This window comes from Phasianus colchicus, chromosome 15 (genome assembly GCF_987193195.1).
Source record: "Phasianus colchicus chromosome 15, bPhaCol1.hap1.1, whole genome shotgun sequence".
NCBI classification, from domain to species: domain Eukaryota; kingdom Metazoa; phylum Chordata; class Aves; order Galliformes; family Phasianidae; genus Phasianus; species Phasianus colchicus.
The window spans coordinates 7,845,614-7,859,236 of record NC_143450.1 but is presented as its reverse complement, the minus strand read 5'-3'; the positions used below and the strand labels follow the sequence as shown (position 1 = coordinate 7,859,236).

General features: G+C 43.9%; 1 protein-coding gene across 5 annotated transcripts in view; it reads right to left on the bottom strand.

Annotated features, from left to right (window-relative positions):
- GABRB2 (gamma-aminobutyric acid type A receptor subunit beta2) overlaps positions 1-12,235 on the bottom strand; it is a 137,802-nt gene extending 125,567 nt beyond the window's left edge. The window contains exons 1-6 of one of the 5 annotated variants that reach the window (XM_090150875.1): positions 12,125-12,235; positions 11,943-11,984; positions 10,526-10,643; positions 9,510-9,742; positions 9,303-9,394; positions 8,348-8,415 (exon numbers count right to left, since the gene is read on the bottom strand). In XM_090150875.1, coding sequence (XP_090007001.1) covers positions 8,348-8,415; positions 9,303-9,394; positions 9,510-9,586 — 237 coding nt within the window. In that variant the 5' untranslated portion in view covers positions 9,587-9,742; positions 10,526-10,643; positions 11,943-11,984; positions 12,125-12,235. Of the gene's footprint in view, positions 1-8,347; positions 8,416-9,302; positions 9,395-9,509; positions 9,743-10,525; positions 10,644-10,851; positions 11,234-11,294; positions 11,608-11,942; positions 11,985-12,124 lie in introns of those variants that run through there. The other 4 variants (XM_090150874.1, XM_090150873.1, XM_090150877.1 and 1 more) reach the window with 4 other exon arrangements.
- Between the last annotated feature and the right edge of the window lie 1,388 nt (positions 12,236-13,623).

Sequence of the window (13,623 nt, the reverse complement as noted above, 5' to 3'; positions counted from 1 at the left end):
AAGAAGAAACAGTCCCCAGAGAGCAAGGGCTGGAACAAGGACTTTGCACTTCAAGCAGCTGGTTTTCAATACGCATACATTAGGAGAATTTAATATACTTCCCCTGTCCAATCCTGAACTTCTTACAGATTTTTTTTGTACTTCTTGTTCAACACAGAAAGCTGAGTTTGTCTTTCAGCACAACCACAATGAAACCAGGACTATTCACTGATTTTCTTATACATAAATCACCAAACTGCTATATCTTCTGGAACAGTCCTCACCTGAAGTACAAAATGCATCTCTCAGAAGGGTTGTTGCCTCCCCTTCCTGTCCCCCAACACTAAATTCTTACTATTCTAGGCCTAATAAATGAATTTCTTAGTATTTACAGAATAAAAATCAATAGGATTTAACTTCGATGAAGATATGGAAAAAGCTGTCCAAGACAGACAGAAATAGCAGTTCCCTTGTAGAACAAGTCTGGGATCACAGGAAGATCACTGACTCAAAATGCTTTTTCTGGCCTATAATAGCCTACATTCAGTATGACTTAGGAACTGTACATTGTTACACATATTTAATATTCACAGGTTGCTGCATCTTCTCATATTTAGGATGCAAGTTTTGGTTCTGATTGACAAATGCACACGTAATTGCTTGCAAAACTCATCCAAAAGGACTCGTGCAGTAGATGTACTCGCAAGTCTGAGAGAATCTTTGCACTGATTAGTTAATTTGAAAATACTTAGCTAGACAATATACATGCAAAGACAAAGCCTATGAACTGAGCACATACTTCACAACCTGGCCATCAGACAAGTAAGACTAACCACATATATGCCCATTATATTGCTATTCCTACACAGCTCGCATTATGCTAGCCATTACAAATCCAATGTAGATAGTACTGCTGTCAAGAAACGTGAGTAGGGAGGGAATCCACATAGAAGTATAGCAAAATAAATTATCATAAAGCACAAATGCTGCTTCTGTCACATTTATCTTTCTGTAAACCCACCGCTTGCCTATAAATTCAATGTAATTTGCCATATTCATTTATTTTTAAATTACAGATTGCATCCATCAGTAGTAGCCTATTTTTCCACTGTTAAGAACTCAATACATAAGACAAAGCTCTTCAATCCAAAGACTTTTTTTTTATTATTATTTTTAAGTGGTATTTAAGAACAAACCAACCAACCTCATGGAAGAATACCCTCCTTTGAAATGCAGGGGCCAAATCCTGCTTCCTGAATTCATACAAGCACTTGCAGAGACCTATGGTACTAACCACTAAGAGCCTATGAGGGATTTGGCTTACTTTTAGAAAAAAAAAATAAAGGAGTTATTACTATATAAGACTGTATTTTAACATGGTTGAGTCTAAAGGCTGTAATATAAATCTTAGAGAGGGCTGCACAGAGTATGAGGAGAAAAAAGGGAGGGAGGAATAATAAGGATTTAGTCATGGTGCACTGACAGACTTTTAGAGTCACTAAGAAGCATGAACACTGCTATGGGAATAGCTTAAACTTGTAACAAATTTATAGAGCACAAAATAAAATCTTTCATTCTACTACACAGCTCGTCCATAAAGATTTTATGTGATTTTCAATAGAGAAGTTATGAAAAAGCAGCCCTGTACCAGGAGCTTACAAAGTACACTGCATGTTCATTCCCACACGTTAGCACAAAGATACTGACCATAAAATGTATTACAGACAAATCTATCTTATTATATGGCAGATGTCAAATTACTTAGATATTTATAGGTCGAGGCTTTCTAAAAAACAAGGCAGCAATAATCATTATTTCAATTGTGCAAATCATCTCCAAAGCAATCTCGTTAAATTTCTGACAGCCATACCCCAGCCTTCAGGAAACATTCAGAGCAATCACTTGGAGAAATCACCAGCACCAGTGAACCAAGAAGATATCCTACGGACCGAAGTTTTGCAAGGCTAACACACAAAGTGCAATCCAATTAACAAGCTATTTATATTGGCCATAAAAAGAAATAGAAGAATTATGTCATGCTTCCTGAAGAAGAGAAGCAAAAAAGTAAAAAAAATAAAAATAAAAATGGAGATTCTTCATTACACAGACTTACTAACAGATCTGCCCTGGTTTCCTTAGGTCCTGGAGCTGCTTATTCATAGGTCAAACTGCTCTGTACAGATTGAGCTCCAATGGCTCAGCAAAGACCAGTGGTTGATCTCTGTAGAGAGCAAGCTACCAGCACTAAAACAGCTGATCAACACTGCTGTTCAAAATACATTTGTAATACCCACTAGTTTTTGCTGGTACTTGCAGGGTAACTGGGCACCCCACTGTATTCAAATGTGAAAATAAAAGGATATATCTTCAGTAAAGAAAGAAGAAAAATGGAGTTCTTGTTACTGCAAAAAGGACAATGCCTACAGGACCAACAGCTGTAAGCAAGCAGTTTGCTTTTCACCTCTGTGGAATTAAAATTTGTGCCTGGGTCTACTGAGACTCCACGGTGCAACTCACCTTACAAAACAAGTAAATAAACAAATGAAACCAGGAACGTATGCTGCTGTAAGAGTCCAAGGTGCTTCCCAGGAGCTCCTTTTTCAAAACAAATTAGACGAGGCTACAAAACTAAACAGACGATGACTACAAAGATGACTACAAACAGAATATCTATGTAATCTCTTTTCCCCCCTTCTTGTGTAAAAACGTCATGAGTCTGAATCTACAGCTACCATGAGTTCTGACAGTGCTGAAGAGAAGTTTTCACCTGGGAAACACTAAAAAGAAAAAGAAGAAAAGCAAATATCCAAGAGTTCCCTGTTTGCCAGGCATTTGAAGACCTCAGAAATGTTCCACATGAACTACAGTTACACAAAGGTTAGTACCATCCTAAGAGCAATTCCCCAAGCATAAAATAAAACAAGGAGTCAGCTTTCACAGCTGAAATCTGTAAGTAGAAGCTAGGACACATCAAGTAAATACTCTGAAATTAAAATGCCTTTTCCTCCTTTAATTTCTTATAAAATATACATATTTCCAGATATTGCCTGATGTTACTATTTATGGTAATAGCACATAACGTTAATCGTGTATCTTAAGATATATAATATATAATCACCTCTGAACAAGCCTAAAAGTTAGGTCCCAACTTGCTACACTCTAGTATGTGTCCTAAATAAGTAATTACAGACTGTGGTATTCTATCAAAACCAGCATGAAGATTTCAATCCACGTGCAACGTACCACAGAAATATTTGCTTAGATCCCCAAGGATGAATGTTTCACCTGAAATTGGGAGCTCTTATTTTTCGTTATCTTAAAGCTAAGAAAGAAAAATGCATGAAATAGCGGTATAGGACAAGAGATGCTAAGTGGAAATCCACGTTAACGCAGTTGGAAGTTAAGGTACTGTGAAGCCATCCCAGATAATAATTAAAGCAGAAGGTTAAACAACCTCTCAGTCAAAAAAAATATATGCATAATAGTATAAAGGAGAGAGGTGTCCTGGGAGGCACTTTAGTACAAGCCTGTTGTGTACAATAACTTGGCAAGAGCCAAACTCGAGCTATCTGCCAAAAAATACTATTTTATATGAAGAAGCATATACCTATGATATAGGAAATGTAATAAAACCATCTCTAGCAGCAGGAGGTGCTTAGGATTAGAGAAGCAACACCCTTCCAGCATTTCCAATGTTTCTTTTTCAGTGCATCTCCAGTCCTGTTCTCTCCCTGATCTCTGTATGTATCACAACAGAAAACAGCAACATCTGCAACAATGGATCAACAAAAGAAGATATTGCTGACAGGAAGCATTTTCCTCACTTCTTCCCATACCAGTGTACCTGAGACACTTTTCCCTATTTTGATATTTTCTTTTCCTCTTTCTCTCTTTTTCTTTACCTGACTTTATCTTCATGTTCTACCCCAAACTTTCCGATTTGGAACAGCTCCACACTACTTCCTTACCACTGATCCCCCATTTCTTTCCGGATCACAAGCCATCTCTTCCTTCTTACACACCTAAGCTGAATGCTGCCACTTGAGAAGCTGCAACACAAATCCTGTTCTCATGATATACAAACCAGTCTTTTGAGCTTCATTAATGAAACCACCTCAAGGAGCCACAGAAGACTTTAAGAAAGCCAGGAGTGTGTCTCTGTTACCATAAGCAACAAAAAGCCAGATGTCTGTTAGCAAAGCACTGCTGCGCTCATACTTCTCTGGACTGACATTATTCAGATCTCTGAGTATTGTACTTCTTCTTTGCAACTTCGATAAATTCTGAATACAGAAGTCAGAATATGCTCCAAGATGTATATACATGTTTCTAAGAGCACTGAAGTTACTACGTCCCTTTGTGTAAAGCTTGGCATACATAAATAAGCAAATCTCACCCTTATAGATGGCTACAGCTGCTTTGTTTCTGCAACTCCCACTCCATGTAGGGATTACACAATCAATCCAAGTGGATCCTTCTAAGACAAACCAGTCTACTAACTCTGCAAACACACGTTAAAGCAATGTGCCAAAATCTGAACAATGATAAGGAAGCAAATATTTAAATGTAAACTGTTCTGATTCTTCCCCACAGAACCCCAATATGAATAGTAAGCTATATTTCATTAAACATACAAACCATTGCCTAAAATCATATATATTTACTGGGTAAAAATATAACTGTGGAACATCTCTTCTTCAAGACATCCTGTACTAGAATCCCAAAACAGCCACAGTCCAAGGGGAAAACAAAACAAATTGACCTATTTAATAGGAAAAAAGCCGAGACACTGACAACCACCACGTAACCAACATTATCCACAAAAATATTCATGTCTTATTTGAATTGGACCAAGTGCACAACATTCTGTGCAATACTCAAGCACTTCTGAATAAAATCATCTCTGTAATACTTAATGAACTTTTACCAATTTTTTTTTTTTTCCTTGGTTGCAGTATTGTCAAGGGGTCTGCTCAATAATTAACCATGGAAATGCAGATGGGGAAATGTAGCATCTCAGCTAGCACTGGTTATTAGAAAAAAAAAAAAAAAGGAAAAAAGAAAAAAAGATACGTTTTGTTTGTTTGTTGTTTTTTGTTTTATTTTAAATGAGTTTCTATTAAGGAATAGGAAGCCAAGAAGTAAAGTCAAGTACAACAACAAACACATGGAAAATCTCCAGGGTATATTGCATGTTGTGTTAGACTTACTGCTAATCTTGTGTAAAATCAAATTCATTAACAAGAGAAAACCCTTCCAGTTTAAGTAGCATTCACATTTCTCCACGTTTGCTTCCCATAATTAAGGTAAGCTTCAAAAAAATCTGCAGCATAACCAGCACTCAACTGCAAGGCCTGCTCCAAAGAGGTGAGTGGAATTAGCAGTAGTGGTTACTGCACTGCATAAAAACATTACTCAATGGATATTATTTCTTCCCCAAAATACCAGGATTGAGTACAAATAGCCATGATACCTATTAACCACTAAATACGTCTGAAGCTCTTATTTTTCTCATGTTAATTCAGCACATTCCCTTGGGCTGGAAAGAATTGTGTTCAGAAGTACCAGCACTCAACCCTTTTTTAAGAGGATATTTGGTAGTTGAGGTTTCTGTCTACAGAGGTTAAGCAAGAAAGCAGGCTACACATTAAGTCTGTTGCATACAAAATGTTTTTGCAAGGCAGCAGTAAAGCCCATTATACTAGGAGTTGGTTATGAGATGTATTCATCACCTCTATAAGAACTCAAAGTCAACAACCACCCCAAACATACATTTCATTTTTATAAGCAGATGTAAATTCTCCTGTCTAATAAAGAAGAAACGCGATGATTAACTCCCTATTACTGAAGATAATGCTTCTGCCTGCAGAAGGGCATGGAATTAGTATGGGCCATGAAATGTGTGGGAAAGGAAGGCTGATCATTTTGCCAGGACTGCAGAGTAAGCAAGAGAACACCCATTGCTTAGAACACAGGTCCATAAATCCAGGAGATTCTTCTTTCTCTCATTAGTTCAGATTTTACATCTAAAACATACATCTGGTACTCTGTGGTATTCCTCCTGGTGCCTTGCAAAAATCTAAAGCCAAAATTCAAGTGACGTGGCAATGAACAAGTTAAGGCCTTGTACACCAAGTGCTTTGTTCTGTGCCGTAACATCCCTCTTCTCATTTACTTCAGGCTGATCAAGATGCATTAATATTTGTTGAGGTGTACACTTCATTGTGAAATGAACTGTTACAGGATACATTCAAGCAGATTAAGAAAATAATCTTGGCTTGGAATCTCTGAAGTTGTAAAATGAAAAAAAGAAAAAACAAATCTGGAAAACGGAAGTCGGGTTTTAAGAAATAGGTATTATCTTAGAGTAATTTAAGCCCAGAGCTTAAATGCTTCAGACATACTTATGTGACAAAATTAACCATGTATAACCTCCCCCAGCAGTTTTACAGGTAGTCTGAAACGTCTCCCAAAAGTCAAGCATTTCATTGTAGAGACATAATCAACTGACTTCAGAATACTAAAAATAATACGCAGCTTTATAGCCAGTCTGAGTGCCAAATCACAGTATTCTGATATGGTATTTAGTCAGAGACCAAATTTCTGGAAGTCATTGAAACGTTCTTCCTTTTTCTAAGCAAGGAGAAAGGAAACTGCACTATCTTCCACCTTGGAAGAGCTGAGATGTGTAACGCTGACCTGCAAATAACAGTTCAACCAAGAAAAACCCCATAATTCCCACACCACCTAGAAAACACCACCATACATCTCCTATCCAGACTAGCTTTAACGATAAGCGTTTTAAAATACAATGCAGTTTTCATGCTTTGCTCTTAAAACTCCTGAAAGGACGCTCGCCTGCAATAGGTCCTGATCTACGAGTTGAGCACATGCAAAGCTGAGAAGCCCTCACTTCACAGGTGATGCTGCTCAAGGAGAGATTATTCAGCATTTTCCTGCTGACTTGGAAGAACTGCACCAAGCTCTCTGCCACCAGGCCGTGGCACAGCACAGCTCCCAGGACAACCAGCAGTAACCTCACACCCAAGTTAGGCCCAGGGCTACACGTTATTAAGAAAAAAATGTCCTGACTGAGAACAGATGTTGACCATTTCTTCAGCGCAACACTTCTGAGAAACCAAGCATACCTCTGGGACAGCACAAAACCATTTCAGTACCAGAACGATCACACCAACACAACGGATAACTTCCAAGATATTATCTCCAAATTACAGGCACAGAACACAGGAGGATGTTTCTTTGCAACTCTTTTTCAAGAGCAATGGAAGGTTTGTTTCAAACAGACTTCTACAACTGCCTGAAAACATCTCCCAGCACATTCATTTTGTGCCAGGTGCTGCTATCTGCTTCAATGTCTCCATCTTGTCATCCTCACAAGACTACAGGGCCAACTGTATCCTACACCATAAAAACTTGGACCTCATTATTTCCAAATAATGACAGTAAATGAGGGAAAAGTTCTGCCTAAACCACAGACAGCCACTTCTGCAACACGTATCTGAGCCTTCTCTCGTTTCCCCCACGCTTGCTCAGTCTCCCAGGTAACACGAGCACTTCACACAAACTACCCAGTTATTATCCTAAAGCAATTTCAGCATTCGAGCACAGTCAGTTCCAACTGCTCAAACAGGAGACAAACGTCTGGAGAAACAAATAGGTCAACTTTGACTCAGTCATGACCACGAACAGAGTGCCAAGGTACAAAAAATAAAAATAAACGGTGAGCCTTTCGTCACACACAAATTAACCAGCTTGGTTTTTCTCCTCTTTTTTTTTTTTTTCCTATTTTTTTTGATTACAAGCGACCTGCTAAGACAAAACAAACAGCAAACTATTCTTTAATGTTAAAAAAAAAAAAAAAGGCTGAGAAGTGAAAGGGCACCTAAGAAAGGCATAAAACAAGCTAACGATTAAAAGCTCACCCTCTTTTTCCCGCGGACGCGAGCAGAGTTTGCACCGAGCAGCCCAAAGAGCCTCGGGGGCTGCGCGGGAGCGGCCTCTCCGCCCGGCGGCCAGGCGGTGGCGGGGTGCAGTGCGGCCGTGCGGCCGGCAGGGGGCGCCGTTGCTCGCGGGAAGCGCTGGGGAACTGCTGCAACCGGCGGCGGCGCGGCCGGTGCTGCTGGGCCGGTGCTTCCCGGGTTCTTCCACGCGAAGAAGTAGACGGGACGGGACAGGACGGGATGGGGCGCGGCAACCCTCCGGACGCCCCCCAGCTCCGCCCCGGGGAAGGAGGCCTCGCCGCTTCCCCGGCCGGCAATGAGCGCCGCTCCTCCTCGGTGGAGGTGGGGGAAGGGACAGCCCCCCTCCCCCAGCAGAAAGCTCCCAATCCCAAACCATAAATACTCACCATATTGACTTCTGAGACCATATCTATACTGGCAATGTCTATGTTCATGCCAACAGCCACTGGGGGACCTGCAAACCAACAAGATGGTCCGCAATGTGATCGCTAAGAACTTAACTCATTCTTATCAGAGTTACAAGGACTAAGACATAGCAAAAAAAGAAGAAGAAAAAGAAAGGATTAATAAACAAATAAATAAAAAGCCGGGAAGGTGACAAACAGCGTCCCCCAGCCCGTCCCTCCCCCGCCCCCCCGAGCGTGCAAAGCTGCCATCGATCCGCGAGGAACGCGTTAGCGCCGGATTCACCCTTTACGCCCCGCCAGCTGGAGCGCCGCTTTATATAACGCGCACACGTGTCGGCTCCGGCGCCGGCTGCTCCCTGGGGAGCCCGCAGCACGCAGCCCGGGGCGGGCAGGGGGCTGTAGGGACCCCCCCCTTCCTCCCTCCCTCCCTCCCCGGCCCCCCACCCGGCTCAGCCCCGCGGGTACCGGACGGGGGACCCCGGTGAGCGCGTCCGACGCCGATTGATAAACACACGAAGTTGTTGGGAGTGGGAGCGCGCAGGGGGTTAAATGACATTTTTTGTATCGGTTAACAGCGCATCTCGTACTCGAAAATAGTAACTGTGTGATCACGGGAACGAACGTTGGGTAAACTTCAGAGATTTGCATCTCGATAAAGCCAGTTAAACGAAGGGTTAATTACAGGTTAATAAATTATCGGCACGCACACAATGAGGGACCGATTCCAGATATGCAGGAGATTTAAATGATGGCATTAAGAGCGCCTTGTGCTAAGAAAATAGAGTAACAATTAGCTTAACTTTGGATCATCTTGAGAAAATGGCAACACGCACACCGAGAGCAACAGCACCCACCACACGTCTAAAAAGCACGCACGGAGAAGGTCCAACAGCCCGGATACATAACATCTCTGATTGAAAAGCTGTCGAATTACCTCCAAAATCTGGCCTCAAGCGAATGTCATAGCCCTTCAGCAGTCTATCCACGGTCTCTTTTACCAGTGACATATTACTAGGGTCATTGACACTAAGGAAGAAAAATAATAATACGTTATTTCTCATTTCTCGGACCCAAGCTGTACATTTCCCTTAGCTGTAACATGCAGAGCAATTCAAAGTAAAGCAACGCCTTCGTCACTTACCTCTGTGCACACACCACTGCTATTATTAAAGGGAATGACCAAATCCCAAAGTAACCCTTTTTCCGGACTCTCAGCATCCCTTTGGCTTCTGATATGATTTAGGGTTTCAGTGAAGAGAAGAAGAGATCCAACTTATTCTGGCCAGTGCAGTAATTCTAATGTGAAGCGCATGCGCACGGCGTACCACAACATCAAAAGGAGCAGTGGTTGCTGCTGGAGATGGAGCAAATTTCCTTGCAAAAAAAAAAAAAAAAAAAAAAAAATTAAAGGGGAAGAAGGAAATGCATTATTAAAAAAAAAAATAAAAAAAAAAGTCATCCACAGGAGGATCGAGTATATTTTTGTTGTCCTTTTTGTTAGTGTGGAATATAAATCACAGCAAGCGGAGAACTTTAAGGAGTTGTGCAGGGCACGGCGGCTTTGTAACCCAGTTTAAATGCGAGGGGGGGGGGAGCTGAACGGATTCGGATTGACACGGAGGGGGGAGGTTGGCAGGAACTTGTGTGGCGCCGGGGGCAGGTGGGCAGCTGAACTTTTTGGTCCCTGAAAGGAACCGCCCGAAGCGATGCGAGGTGCGGACAAAGGAGCCGGAGCTCGCAACGAGGGCGGGCGGTGGGGGAGGAGAGGAGATGGGAGCTTACAGTGTTTCTCACGAAGAAAAAAAAAAAAAAAGAAAAAAAAAAAAAAAAAAGGAAAAAAGGAAAAGAAGAAGGGAAAAAAAAAAAAAAAAAAAAAAAAAAGACGAGGAATAGTTTATTGAAAAAGGGGATTAAGCTGCTTCCTGCCTTCCAGCGCTGGCGGGCTGCTCCCGGGGCACAGGGTTGGGAGGTGGCCGGCTGCCGCCGCCGGCTCCCACGGGTCATCCGCCACCCCCCCGGCGCGTCCCCCGCACTCAGCCCGGGGAGGGGAGCTCCGCAGGTAGAGCTCGATCTGCTGCGAGGCTGGGAAGGGGAAACCGCCGCCCCGAAGGTAACGGTGCTCGTAGTGACCGCAGCCACCCGGTGCAGCCCCCTTACCTCCTCGGGTAAAGCACGCGAGCTCCTCAAACGCAGCGTATGATCCAATTAATGCCTCAGAAGGAACCAGAGACGAGTAGAGAGCTGATTAAGGGATGCTTTGAGTGACATTTAAATCCTGAGCAGGAAAAAAAAAAAAAAAAAAAAGAGAGAGAGGAATAAAAAGGAGAGAGAGAAACAGGGAGAAAAAAGCCTACCTCCCCCCCAGACCGACCAAACAACAACAACAAAAAAAATCAGATGGCTTAAATGATTCCACGCAAATCTGCCTTGTGTTCGTCGCTCCTTCTACACCTCCTCCACCCGCACATCCCTGCGCTGCTCACCGCGCGGATCTGTTCGTGCTCGCGGTGCCGGCCGGCCCGGGCTGCGCGGGGCTGGGAACACCCGGGGCGCCAATTAACAAAAGCAATATTTAACTAGCTGCGGGAGGCCGGAGGAAGAAGAAAACGAGGGGTGGAGGGGGTGGGGGAGGGACGCGGTAAGGTGAGGGTGTTGCACTGAACGAGGCGGGCTGCGTAACCCGCTTGCTCTTCAGCACGGCTCGGCTCGGTCCCGCACGCACACGGCGCTCCGGAGCCCCCGCACCGCGGCCACGCGTGAGCTCAGCGGGAGGCGCTGCCACGTGGCCCCGGAGCAGCCGGGAGGGATGCAGGGCCGGGGGGTGCCCGGAGAGGAGGATGAGGAGGAGGAAGATGAGGAGGAGGCGGCGGTGGACCTGAATGGGAAGGGGTGGGCTGGATGCGGAGGCGGTGGGACGAAGTCTCACCTGGGGAAGCCGCGGGTGCCGCCCCTGGGAACTGGAGGGGCCGCTAAAAAAATGAACAGCAGCTGCGTGAAGCAGGCGGCAGCCCCGAATAGCAGGCAGCCATTTCACGCGGCCCGGCAGCTCCCGCGGCCGGCTACGAGCAGCCCCGCAGCAGCACCTGCCGTGGGAGCTGGGCTGGGCAGCCCCGAGTATAGCACAGCCCAGCCCGTCCCGTCCCGTCCCGTCCCGCCGCTCCCCACACGCCGAACGCACGGATGCGGCTCCGAGAGCACGGCTTGATCGCGCCCCTTCTGCCCCCACCCGCTGTCTCTTCCTTAAAACATCACATCGTACCCTGGAGAGCAAGGAAATACCCGGGCTTTCTCGGGGGGTGGGGTGATGCTGGGGGTTATCCCCCTTCACTTTCTTCTCTCATTCGTAAGTAATTAATTAAAATTACACTGGGAGAAAAGACGCTTTTCCGGATAAAACAGACAATTTTTTTTTTTAGGTGCTAAATATCACAGTTCTCATTCGCGTTTTTTCATACAGCCCAGCCCCAGCCAACCTCAGCACAAGAGCAGCCCCGATCCCCTCCGCCCCCCAACCTCCCCCCGCTCCGGCAGCGGAGCCGCCCGGCCCGGCACCAGCACAGCTCCCCCTTCTCACCCTGCTGCTCTGCTTCGCTCTCAAACCTCTTGAAATACGGCCCTGAAAGGAAGATGGTGGACACAGTGCAGTGAATCATGCTACCTTAGGTGCATAATATGCACTTTTTTTTTTTTTTCCCTTCTGCAATCATATGACAGAGCAGGAGGGAAAACACTTCGATCCTGCACTGTGAAACTCACCTGCAAGTGCAAACTTGGGACCACATCCGGCACTCCCAATTCTGTGCTCTGACTCTCTGCTATTAGCTGTCATTATCCCCAGAAGCATTCCACATACCGTGTCTGAATGTGAAACAGATAAGAACCTGAGGCCGAAGGCTGCTAATATTCAGCGCTAGACTGACAGGAATTCTTTATTTAGATATTAGCATGATATTAGCATAGGATTAGGGCTGGAAGAGTACTCTCTTTCCATTGGACTGCTGGATTAGTACACCCAGAGAATTCAAGCCATGTCAGTATATCCAGCAGTTGTTCCCTGCTGTGGTGCATGCGCTGACAATGAGGGCACGTTGGTTCTGTGCCTAGGACACACTGTGCAGCAAAGCCCACTTCAGGCCGGCTCTTCCAGTAAATGAATGAAACATCTCTCAAATAAAATCACTACATACAGATATAATGGTGCCTTCCATGTGGAAGATTAACGTATACCCCCACACTTTCAAAATAAAAATGAGTGCATAAAGCCTCTCCTGAGCCATGCTTGGATGATCTGTATAGCTTAGGATTTTTGCTAGATGTGACTCCTCCATCATTTAAGTGGGTCAACAACAGTAACACTTCCTTACCTCTACTCCTGGCTCTGTGTGCCCTGTGTGATAGGGGTATCATTATATATTGACACAGAGCATGAAGTCATACAGTACTTTTCCTTTTGCAAATGCTTTGCTGTACTCTTTCGATAGTAGCACTTTTTGTCCGAACACAAGTTCTGGTCTATCTCTGTCATTCAGAACTTCTCAGTGCCTTAAAAATCTCTCACTTATCAAAGAAATCGTTCCCCTTTCCCTCTTGTGTCTGTGTGTGTTTGAAAAGGAAATTAAATAACCACTACAAAGAGCAGCATTGGCAAGATGGAGAACCATTCATGTCATACTCTTGAGGATTGTTATCCAAGTTTTTGGATGTATTATGATGGGGAAACAACCCAGTTGCTAGTTGGATGATAATTACTTGCAGCTTAAAAATACCTCAGATTATAAATTACTATAATCTTTCATAGAAATCAGCAAAGATGGTCACATTTTACATGCTAGTTGCAAATCATTCTTATTCTTAGCTTTCAACGTTGACGAGTACAAAAGAATACACAAATAAAATTGAAATACTCTGAAGTGATGTCCCACTATCCTTGTTGGCCTGTGTGTGACACTGCAAGAACTGGGCTATAAATAATGTCATACTTCACTTGTCTTGTCAGCCCTTGCCTATGGCAGTATATTCCTGTCACCATGAGCAACAGCCCAGGCTATGTATGGAGAACTGCTGTAAAGCAATTATAAAATAGTTTGCTGTAAATATATAGATTAAGTTAAATATGTTTTCGTATGGGATAAGACAGGTATGTATTACTGCCACTGGAGCCCAAGGCACAGAACAGATACTGATTTATGCCATTCCAAGAACTCCACCTCCACCACTGGGGCTGTGAATAACAAGGGCAAAAACCCCCTGACAAA